Genomic DNA, 12499 nt, shown 5'->3' with positions numbered 1-12499 from the left:
TATTGTTTTCTCTCCACATCGTTAGCACAAGCAAGAAAACCTACTGAAGCAAATACAAAATCTTTCTAGTCGCCCCTTCTGCCCGCAGCTCACCTAAGTTTTCCTTACATAGCGGTCGCAACCTCAGATGTCCTCAAAAACAAAAACTCTCACGAGGGCCATGGCATGGTAGGCACTCCCTAGACCGTGGGTCAAGGGGCTTGAGCAGGTAAAAGCCGAAGGGGCTCCGGTTCAGGTATACAAGAGCTAACCCAGACCGCCAAAATCACAACACTCTTCCGTACAGAGATAACCCTCGCGAGATAAGACTGCGAAGAGCGAGAGAAGTCCACTTTCTCGCGAGAAGAGGGGGTGTTGGCGGAAACTAGGAAATGACCCCCTTGGCGACCCAGACCCAGCCAATGGGCGGGGCCAGAGTTAAATCCACCCCCTTCCGCCTCTTTTCCCCGCCCCCTAACCCTGAAGTATTGGACCTGGGGTTCGGGCAGCTGGGTTCTCCTGGTTCCGCCCAGCTGCTGCGGGGTCTAGTTCAGCGCCTGCGGAACGCGCTGTGGCAGGATTTGAGGGGGGGGGCGGGGAGGGGCCTGCGGCTTGCGGCCCCGCCCCCTTCTCCGGCTCGCGGGCGGGCGAATCGGCCCGCCTCCGGCTTCAGCCGGCCCTGGGGCTGCGTCCCCCAGGCAATTCAGCCACCTCGGCCTGAGCGTCTGCCCGCAGCGTCGGCGCCGAGGCACCGGGGTACAGCCTGGTTCGGCCCCATGGTGGGTTTCGGGGCGAACAGGCGGGCCGGCCGCCTGCCCTCCTTCGTGTTGGTGGTCCTGCTGGTGGTCATCGCGGTCCTTGCCTTCAACTACTGGAGCATCTCCTCCCGCCACGTCCTGCTTCAGGAGGAGGTGGCCGAGCTGCAGGGCCAGGTCCAGCGCACCGAGGTGGCTCGCGGGCGCCTGGAGAAGCGCAATTCGGACCTCCTGCTCTTGGTGGACTCGCACAAGAAACAGATTGACCAGAAAGAGGCCGATTACGGCCGGCTCAGCAGCCGGCTGCAGGCCAGGGAGGGCCTGGGGAAAAGATGCGAGGATGACAAGGTAAGGACGAGCCCTCTCCCCTCAACCCCCATAGCTTTTTTCAGCTCCGCGGTGGGGATGTTCGCCCAGCCGTGGCTGCCTTATGCCTTCCAGAATTGCAGCCTCGGAGGCTCCCCTTACCGCTAACAACCCTATTTCTGTCGGACTTTAACCGGTTTAATCACTGCCACATTTTCCAGTCCCTGCCAGATGAAACTGGCTGTTAAGTTTTGGTTCTCAAGAGTGGCCTGTGTGTGGATGCCGCCTCTTCTCCAAGCTCAGCTGCTGAGCTGGCAGTAGTAATCATCTGGCCTATGTGGTCGGCCGCCTTACGTTTACACATACACAAATCTGGAGGCTGCCGGATTTGGTGCGTTAACCTTATCCTTTATTCCGTGCACACTGATTACTATTAATTTATTTATTTAAAGAATGGGGCCTCCTCTAACTCCTCTACTTATGGTGGTCACCATATGTTTTTTAAAGCAGTCTGAGTTTTCTTACATCTCTATAGGGCTATGTATTAAGCAAAGAGTCGGATATTACTGCCTTTTTTGTGATGAAAATGTTATGATAGATGGGCTCTGGAGCCATATATGAGCCACTTGTGACTTGGACATAGATAATCCAAAATTATGTACTCAGTTTGAATGGTCAGTGAAATAGTCGAAAAGGTAGAGCCTAGAAATAAGTTCTAAGCAACAGAATCTCATGTCATTGTCCTCACTGATCTTGAAAGGAAATAAAAATGAAATTTTGTATGCTTAACTATTAGGGTTGGTGTTGGAAAGCCATACTAAGTTTAAATTTTAAAAGTTTAAAGCTAGACTGTAACTAGACCCGCCGCTGAATAGTCTTTGTTCTCACCAGCATATTGGGAACTATGTTATTAACTTATGACCTATGCAACTTCTTTTGATTTACCACAGTAAATTTCTGGGTGGGATAAGTAGATGCCTTTCTTTCTGGACCCTCTTTTGGTAGTCTTCACACTTTTTTTGTGTGTGTTCCTATTATAAGTTTTTATTTTGTATATTAAAATTATTTGTAATAAGTCATTATAAATTAAAATCTCCTGAGCTCCCAACTTCCTTATTGTCACCAACCTCTACCTTGTTTCTTATTTCATGAAGATTGAAGCCCTTAGGTAAGTGCTTTTCTGTAACCTACACCTTCACCATAACATAGACAGCTTCTGAGAGGAGCAAGAGTTCAGCAAACTTACAAACATACTACATACTGAACTCTATAGACTGAAAAATTCTCTTGGGTGGAATAGGCAAAAATCTATGAAATTTTGTAGTATTAAAACAAGGTCTTCAGTCTTGGAATGGTTAGGCATACTATTCAAATTCTCTCCAATCTGGAAAGAAAGATAAGTCTTTTTTAGTAATTTATACTCAGGATTCCATTTCTTCCATCTACTGGACTGTAATTATCAGTTTCTTTCAGTAGATTTTCACTTTTACCTTCAACTATATGTAGGTGTTTGCTGTTCTAAAATTTTTTTATTCTTCCATATACTCCCTTCTCCCAATCAACCAATGTCTTTTTAAATTTCACTGCTGAACTCCGGTTATGGGTGGTCTATAAATGTTTCATCTATTTCTTTTTTCATCCCCATCCTAATTTTTTTTATTCTGTATGCCATCCTTCTTTCCTCCTCTTTTCTGAAGCTATTCTCTTGAAGGTCACAGGTGTCAGTTTTCCTGGTCAAATCCAAAAACACATTTTTATTCTCATTCTATTTAATTTCTCAGTAATTGATTGTCTCTAGCTTTTTGGAAACTATCTCCTTTCTCGATTCTGTATTATTGAACTCTCCAGATTTGCTTCCTGCCTTCTTCACTATATTCTTGGCTGGATTTTTTTTTCCCCCTCCAACAGCCTAACAGTAATGGACTTTATTCTTGGGCCTTTGCTTTCCCCTTACAGCAGTATTTCTCAAGGTGGTGTTAAACAGAATGCTGTCCTAGAAATTGTTTGTAGATGGTCAGGAGAAAAGAGGAAAACCTTCTTTTTGGAGGGAAATATTAAATAGTATAAGCAGTATATCCTCCTCTTGGAATTCATAATGCCTGCTAGCATATAAATGCTTTGAGAAATGTATTAGTAAAGAAGCCTATTTAATTTTGTTTAACTTAGTCTCTATCAGTTAATTTGATCACCGACTACTGTTTTCTTGGCCTACTTGTTACCATGGTACAGAAGAATGTAGCAAAGCACACTAGTTTGGGAAATGTTGCCCCAGGTATCTTAACTATTGTTTGGCTAATATTCTATGCAGCTGGCTCACAAATCTATACCTCTTCTTTGCATGTCAATTTTATATTTTGAACTAGCTATAGCATCTTTGTTGGATAGCTTGTGAGTGTATGTTCCTGGGGTTAATGAGGAGGCTTTGAGTTGCTAATAGAAAGGGTTGTCTTGGTCTAGATGAACTATAGATGAAATTTGTCTTTCAGAGGTGTTTCCTTTATTCCTGCTACTCCCTCAATAGCTGAGAGGAGGGACTTATTTTCTATAAATGATCTAAAATCCCTTTGGGTGGTGATAGTGTTGAAGTAAAATTGGCAATTAAAAGTGTCTTCCATTTTAAAATAGACTTGTTTTAATGTTTAATCATATTAATGTAGTCTCTTTAAAGTAAAGGCTCTCTCTGCCTTTCAGGGTTTTTACCTATAGTACACACTGGTGCTGGCCCCCTCAATAATCATTTATACCCCCTTTGTTTGGTATATATTCTTCTCTGTGACTCAGGGCTAAGTCCTGATTGGTTTAAACTGATTATGGTAATTTCATTATTCCCAGTGATTAGTTTAGGAAGGGGCTGGCTAGTGAGTTGTGAAGGGAAGTTTCCTTGCTCCTTAAAAGAGTCATACTTGCACCTCTGTGGTTATCTGACCCCAAATCAAAAATCTCCAGTCTAATCATAAGAAAGCATCAGACAAACTCATATTCAGGGACATTCAGGGACAAAGTACCTGAGCAGTACTCTTCAAAATGAAGAGATGGTCTCTTCTGCCAGATACTGTTGCTTCTGCACATGATACCTGAAATTGAGGCAACCGGAGTGCTGGGAGAGTTAGCTAAGGAATGGCTGAGGCACTGAAGATGGCAGAGTGGAGTGTTACAATAGAATATTGGCACTCGTTATGTGAGATAAAAAAATTTCCGTATTGTTTAAGCCAGTCAAGTTGAGAGTTCCTTAGTTGCAGCCTAAGTAAGGTATCCTGACTGTTAATATTCTCATTGTCACTGTAGTATCTGAGATGGAGGTTAAATCTTATATGTCCCCAGGGCAATGAGGGCAGTGACCTCAAATCTGCACGTGGTTTTGGGGTTCCTCAAGGGTCTTTATCTTAAGTATCAACAGTGGTGTTTGGACGCCTGACTAGGTACTTGCTTCACAGTTTTTTGGAGACCAGCATCTTATGGCGGCATCACCTCCCTATATACCCTTCCCCACTCCACTCCATAGATGTTCCACACCAAAAATCCCTTTGCCCTGATGAGCTAGCTGCCTTAGGTATGATGTGTTTTGAGGGGGTGTTGGCAAGGCAGTCCTTGCTCCGGCTACCTTTTTTTTTTTTTAACTGTTATTTTAGACCATTTTAGATCTATGGAATTATTGCAAAGATAGTACAAACAGTTTCCTCATACCCCACACCTAATTTCCCCTGTTATTAACATCTTACATTAATATGGTACATTTGTCATAATTAATGAATCCCTATTGATACATTACTAATAACTGAAGTCCATACTTCATTTTGATTTTCTCAGTTTTTCTCTAATGCCCTTTTCCTGTTCCAGGATCCCATCCAGGGTTCCACAGTACATTTAGTTGTCATGTCTCTTTAGTCTTCTTTTAGTTGCGACAGTTTTTTCAGACTTTGTTTTTTATGATATTGAAAGTTTTGAGGATCACTGGTCAGGTGTTTTGTAGAATGTCCCTCAGGTGGGATTTGTTTGATGCTTTTCTCAGGATTAGACTCAGGTAATGGTTTTGGGGAGGACGACCACAGAGATAAAGTGCCATACTCATCGTATCAAGGGAACATCTCCCAAAATGACTTATCACTAGATGTTAACCTTGATCACCTGGCTTGAGGTAGTGTTTATCAGGTTTCTCCACTGTAAAGTTACTCTCTTTTTCTCCTTTTCCATGCCGTACTCTTTGGAAGGAAGTTACTATGTGCAGCCAACACTTAATGAATTGGGAGTTAGGTTCTATCTCCTTAAGGGCAGAGTATCTATATAAATTACTTGGAATTCTTCTGCATACAAATTACTTGGACCTTTATCTCCTCTCCCTTATTTATTCAGTCATTTATTTATATCAGTATGGATTCATGGATATTTACTTTATACTTTAGGTTATAATCCAATGCTACTTTATTTTGTTGCTCAAATCGTTCCAACTTTGGCCATTGGGAGCTCTTTCATTTGCCTCCTGTATCCCTCTGACATAATACCCCATCATTGTGATAAACCCCTACTTTCTGGCACTACAAGATGCTTCTGGCTTATCTTGTATACTTCCTGCCCCAGTCCTAGACTCCTTCTCCACGGAGCCCTAGTTCCTTTTATTGGAAAATGGTATTAGACACCAAAGTCTAGGTGCTAGATGTACTCATTGCAACTGTCAGGCTATCTTTGGGAATCTAGGAATCCCTGCTCCACAAGAATCGGAAAGGTGACATTGGACATCTTCTAATTTATTATTCTATCCTGCCATTTTCAATCTGTTATCTGGGCTGTTAGAACACAGAAATTCTTTAAGGGAGCTTGAAATTGTTCATGGAAGTGAGAAACAAGCTCCACTTCCTTGGGATTCCCCCCACATTTGCTTATTTTTTTGCCTTCCTCCCTAAGGAGTTTCAGCCTAGAGGGGTGTATTATTGGTTATGGCTGCCGTACAAAATACCACGGACTGGTTGGCTAAAAACAACAGAAATTTATGTTCTGATGTAACATAAACTCTGATGGAGTCTAGAAGTCCAAGGTTGAAGTACCAGCAGGTTGGTTTCTTCTGGAGCCTCTCTCCTTGGCTTACAGATGGCCACCTTCTTGCTGCTTTTTCATCTCATGGTTGTCCTTCTGTGCTCCTGCATCCCTGGGGTCTCTTCCTCTTCTTATAAGGACACCAGTCGTATTGGATTAGGGTCCCACCCTAATGGCCTCATTTTAACTTAATTACCTCTTTAAAGACCTTATTTCCAAATAGGTTTCATTCTGAAGTACTGGGCGTTGAGACTTCAGTATATGGGTTTTGGAGGAATACAGTTCAGCCCATAACAAGGGGGAATCTGTGACACACACACTGCTTTTTCTTTCTTCTTTCTGTGAGAAAGACCCTTTCTTCTATTTCCTAGGTGTTGGTTATTTCTCTTATCCTAACTTGAATTCTTCCTGCCTGTATCTTGTACCAAAGTTATGTGATCCAGGTGGGCCAAGTCAAGCTCTTGATAAATAAAAGAAGCTGTTAGAATGTAGAAAAATACCTTCCCAAAACTGTTGTTTTATTACAGATGAAAATAAAAAGTCAGTTTTTAGGTTTGAAGCTGAACAGTAAATGACCTCTTTTTCCCTTTAACAACCATAATCCTCCTTGATGGCAGTAATATATTGTACCTTTGCTTGAATAGGGGAAAGGTCATGTGCCAGAAAGGAGGGTGGGTAACATATTACTCTTTTTTTTCCAAAAAAATCATTGTTGCGTTTGTGTGTGTACACAACACTCATACACATACCAAGTAAGTATATGTAAAAACCCTGGCACAGAGTAGATGTTCATTACCATGGTCTCAAATCCTGGCCTGCCATTTGCTATGTGTAGAACCCCGGGCAAATCACTTAACTTCTCTGTGCCTTGGTTCCGCATCTGTAAAATAAGGACAGTAATACTTAGCTCTCTCACTCTTGTGAAGTTTAAGTGAATAAATTCATTTAAATGCTTAGAACAATGCCTACCACATAGTAAAAAAAAGAAATGTTTAATAAGTGTTATGTTAGCTATTATTATTCCACAACCTCTTCCTTATTCCTGTCCTGCCTTCTTTCCAGGATGGGATTCTGTCCGGGTTCCTGCTTAAGATCCGTCCCAGCTCTAGCCAACCTGCCTCACCCTTTGCTCCTGGTTGTCTGACTCCACCCCTGCCACCTTTCCTGGTCCACTTCTAATTAGGCTTAGTTAACTCCTCTCATACTTGTCTCAGCTGACTCCCTGAAGCCTGCCTATCCCTCTGTAATTTGAAGATCAGCCTTGTACAGTTCTTTAATATGCTGCACATGAAAATTCCTGCCTTTGCCTCTGCCTCCCCCCTCATAATCTGGCCAAATTCTAGCTGTTGTTTAATTGCTACCTCAAATTATTCATAAGCCATACAAAACTCATACCTCCTCTCCAAACTATATATCCCTTTCCTACCTTCTTGGTCCTTACAAAGCTCATGCAACTGTTATTAAGATGGAGGTTAGAAATTTTGGTGTCATCTTTGATTCCTTCAGCATCTCATATTCAGTGAAGGTGCAGAGGAGTTACTTGATCAAATTGAGTTTAAAAAAACATCACTCTGGTTGCAGAACAGAGAATTGATTGGAAAGGAAGCAGGAGCTTCCTAACTAGCCTCCTTGCCCTGGACTCTATTTCTTTCAGTTAGTTCTCCCCCTTAAGCAAACCTGATCTTCCTCAAACCTTACTTTCAGAGTAGTTGTTATCACTCACTGTGTCAAATCAGAATTCTGCTGTCTAACCTTTAAGGTCTTCCTTGGAGTGCCTCCATCTACCTTCGTCTCCCACTGTCTCCTGACCCAAACTGTGTTCCAGACGTGTTGCTTTGCTTACCTTTGTCCCCCCACCTGCCTTTCTGTGTCATGTTAATTTCTGTTTCTGTACCTTTGTTCCTGTTAATGACTCTTACCTCTTGCCTCTTTTCTGTTTCTCTGTTATACTAATCTTTTGGTACTTCGACCATGAATCCCTCTGGGACTTCTGACCTGGAGTATGCTTTTTTTTCTTTGTACACAAGTAACATTTATTGTTTGAGCCACACTAATTTATTTTGTTTTTCATTTTTGACTAATAGTTTCTTAGGTGTTGACTTTGTCTTCTCAACAAAATTTTAAGTTGCTTGAGGAAGGACCATATTTAAAAATTTTTCCAATGAGTTCTTGATAGTCCTTAGAGCTGATACAAAGTGTTATGGGTCACTGGATTAGAGTGGACCCTAATCCAATTTCTTGTGTCCTTATAAGAAGAGGAAATTTGGATACATAAAGAAATACAGGGAAGAAGCCCATGTGGAGATGGAGGCCTTGATTGTAGTGATGCATTTATAAGTCAAGGAATGCCAAGGATTGTCAGCAACTACTAGAAGCTAAGAAAGAGGCAAGGAAGGATCCTCCTTTAGGGCCTTCAAATAGAAAGCATGGCCCTACAGACAACTTAATTTTGGACTTTTAGCCTCCAGAATTGTGAGAGAAAATTTTTGGTTGTTTTAGTCAGTGGGTTTGTGGTACGTTGTTATAATGGCTCTAGAACAGTGGTCCCCAACCTTTTTGGCACCAGGGACCACATTCGTGGAAGACAGTTTTTCCACAGATGGGCGGGGGGCGGGGTATGGTTCAGGTGGTAATGTGAGCGATGCGGAGCAGGAGATGAAGCTTCGCTTGCTCGCCTGCTGCTCACCTGCTGTGTGGCCTGGTTCCGAACAGGCCGTGGACCAGTAATGGTCCGTGCCCCAGGGGTTGGGGACCCCTGCTGTAGAAAACTAATATAAGATTCAATAAAAACTCTGGCGGACTTTTAAAAGTTATTTTATTTTTTTGTAGAAACTGACAAGCTGTTTCTAAAATGTATATGGAAATGCAAATAACCTAGAATAGCCAAAACAATTTTAAAAAGAACAAAGTAGGAGGACTTATACTCCCTGATTTCACGACTTATTATAAAGATATAGTAATCAAGACAGTGTAGAATTATTGGAAAAAAATAGGCATATAAATCACTGGAACGGAATAGAGTGCAGAAATAGACCCACAGATATATGGTCAATTGATTTTTGGCAAAAGTGCCAAGACAATTTAATGGGGAAACATTTCAATGAAAGATGTTAAAGCAACTGGATATCTTTACGGTGGTGGTGTGGGTGGTGGTGTTGTATACTGCTGTGCTGCTTCACAACATATACAAAATTAACTTGAAATGAATCATGGACCTAAACGTAAAAGGTGAAACTATAAATCTTATAGAAGACAACACAGGAGAATATTTGTGACTTTGGATAGGCATGGATTTTGAGGGCGCAAAAAGCATGAACCATAAAGAAAAAAACAGATAAATTTGATTATCAAAATTAAAAACTTTCCTCCTCAAAAGGCACTATTTAAAAAAAGAAAGAAAGAAAAAGCAAGTCATGGGTTGGAAGAAATATTCACAATACATTTATCTGATAGAAGAATTGTATCAAGGCAGTCTCCTGTACCAGGACCCAGCCCACCCACCAACAGGGCAACACCAACTCCAAGACCCCCAAGGTCCTACAACCAGAGACCCGGGAACTCCGCTCAGCCCACTAGCAAGTCAGCACTAGCCCCCGGGACCCCCTGGGCCCCAAACCCACCCACCAGCAGGCTGATACCACCTTGGACCCCTTAGCCAGCTACCCCAGGATCCAGCCCCACTCACCAGTGGGCCAACACCAGCTTTGGGACACCCTGGACCCTGCAGCCAGCTGTGTCAGGAATTGGCCCCACCCACCAGTGGGCCAACACTAGTCCTAGGACCCCAGGGCCCTCAGCTAGTAGCCTGTGATCCAGCCTCACCAACCAGTGGCCAGCAGCCTCCACACAAGGCACAGCCTGGTAGCCAACAGGGCTGGGGGCCAGCTACACCTACCAGACTGCCTGCAGTAGACAGACCACCACAACAGAAGGGCCCATGTAGCCCACATAGGGGGCACCCCTAGAGCATATAGCTCTGGTGACCAGAGGGGAGTGTGCTGCTGGGACGCATAGGACATCTACAAAAGTCCACTTTTCCGAGGTTGGGAAATGAAACCAACCTACCAGATACTTAGAAATAAAAACAGTAAATTAGGCAAAATGAGGCAACAGAGGAATATCTTCCAAATGAAGGAACAAGATAAAACCCCAGAAGAGATAAGTGAAAAAAAAGAGATAAGTGAAGTGGAGATAGGCAATCTACCCAACAGAGTTCAAGGTAATGATTGTAAAGATGTTCAAAGAACTTGGGAGAAGATTGGATGAGCAGATATTTGAAGTTTTTAACAAGACTTAGAAAATATAAAGAAGAACCAAACACAGATGAAGAATACAATAACTGAAATGAAAAATACACTGGAAGGAATGAACAGTAGATTAGATGATACAGAGGTATGGATCAGTGAGCTGGAAGACAGAGTAGTGAAAATTACTGAAGCCGAACAGAAAAAAGAAAAAAAAAGAAATGAGGACAGTTTAAGAGACCTCTGAGACAACATCAAGCATACTAACATTCACGTTGTGTGGGTCCCAGAAGGAGGAGAGAGAGAGAAGGGGACAGAAAACATAATTGAAGACATTATAGCTGAAAATTTCCCTAACCTGGGAAAGGAAACAGACATCCAGGTCCAGTAAGCACAGAGAGTCCCAAACAGGGTCAACCCAATGAGGACCACACCAAAACACATTGTAATTAAAGTGGCAAAAATTAAAGATAAAGAAAGAATATTAAAAGCAGCAAGGGACACACCAGTCAGAATGGCCATCATCAAAAAATCTACAAACAATAAATGCTGGAGAGGGTGTGGAGAAAAGGGAACCCTCTTGCACTGTGGGTGGGAATGTAAACTGATAAAGCCACTATGGAGATCAGTATGGAGGTTCCTTAAAAAACTAAAAATAGAATTACCATACGATCCAGCAATCCCACTACTGGGCATATACCCAGAGAAAACCATAATTCAAAAAGACACATGCACCCCAATGTTCATTGCAGCACTGTTTACAATAGCCAGGTAATGGAAGCAACCTAAATGCACATCTACAGACGAATGGATAAAGAAGTTGTGGTACATATATACAATGGAATATTACTCAGCCATAAAAAGGAACGAAATTGGGTCATTTGTAGAGACGTGGATGCATCTAGAGACTGTCATACAGAGTGAAGTAAGTCAGAAAGAGAAAAACAAATATCGTATATTAACACATATATGTGGAACCTAGAAAATGGTACAGATGAACCGGTTTGCAGGGCAGAAATTGAGACACAGATGTAGAGAAAAAACATATGGACACCAAGGGGGGAAAGCGGCGGGGGTGGGGGGGTGATGAATTGGGAGATTGGGATTGACATGTATACACTGATGTGTATAAAATGGATGACTAATAAGAACCTGCTATATAAAAAAATAAATTAAATTAAATTTAAAAAAAAATAATGCTTATGCAGTGAAACCTCAATTAAAAACTCTGAACAGTGAAGTTCGGGGAGGTTCCTCATTGATGAGTATACTGATGTGCTGGAGGGCACCCTGACTCCACAGGGATGGATGCTCTTGCACCCTCCTCTCCCCCATCCTGTTGCCCTAAGTACCTCTTCATCTGGCTATTCATTTGGATCCTCTATAATAAAAGGGCAATCACAAGTGTACTGCTTTTCTTGAGTTCTGTGAGGTATTCTAAAAAATTTCTGAACCTGAGGAGGTCATGCAAATCCCCCAATTTATAGACGGCCAGGCAGAAGTGTGGGTTTCTTGGAGATACCTGAAAATTGTGGCTGGGGTCTGATATGGGAAGGGGTAATCCTGTGGGACTGTGTCCTTAACTTGTGGGGACTGTGTTAACTCTGGGTAGTTGGGTAGTTAGTGTCAGAACTGAATCAACCCAGTCAGCATCAGAGAATTGGTGTTGAAATGTAATCACACATTCCAGCCTTCCCCACCCACCCATGTCACCAAGGATACAGTACACCTCACAACTGACCTGAGTTCAGTTCTGTCCAACAAAGCTTTCTTGAACACCCAGACATACCAGGAGCTGGGAGGCATGCTGAAAATAAAAAGATTAATCAGCCACAGTTCCTGCCCTTAAGGAGCTCATGGCCTAGCGTGAGAGAAGACAACATGTAATTTCAATATAAGTAAAGTCATAGGGTATGGGTAGAAGAGTGCAATGTATGGGGCTATAGAGATACATCTCTAAAAAGCACAGCTATCAATTTAAAAATGGGCCAAGGAGCTTAACAGACACCTTACTAAAAAAGATACACAGATGACAAATAAGCATATGAAAAGATGCTCCATATCACATGTCATCAGGAAACGCAAATTAAAACAACAATGAGATACCACTACCTACCTATTAGAATGGCCAAAATCTGGAACACTGATAACACCAAATGCTGGTGAGGACATGGAGCAACAGGAACT

The 12499-nt window shown here is 42.4% G+C and overlaps 1 protein-coding gene across 2 annotated transcripts in view; it reads left to right on the top strand.

Moving 5' to 3' along the window:
• Nucleotides 1–439: 439 nt before the first annotated feature.
• The window catches only part of GOLM2 (golgi membrane protein 2), a 103889-nt gene continuing 91829 nt past the window's right edge, over nucleotides 440–12499 (top strand). Inside the window, exon 1 of one of the 2 annotated variants that reach the window (XM_059913403.1) lies at nucleotides 440–1082. In XM_059913403.1, the coding sequence (XP_059769386.1) occupies nucleotides 756–1082 (327 nt within the window). In that variant the 5' untranslated portion in view covers nucleotides 440–755. The remainder of the gene's footprint in view (nucleotides 1083–12499) is intronic. The other variant, XM_059913404.1, reaches the window with a different exon arrangement.

The sequence above is a fragment of the Balaenoptera ricei genome, chromosome 2 (genome assembly GCF_028023285.1).
Source record: "Balaenoptera ricei isolate mBalRic1 chromosome 2, mBalRic1.hap2, whole genome shotgun sequence".
Classification (NCBI taxonomy): Eukaryota; Metazoa; Chordata; class Mammalia; order Artiodactyla; family Balaenopteridae; genus Balaenoptera; species Balaenoptera ricei.
This window is presented reverse-complemented; position numbering and strand designations above follow the sequence as displayed.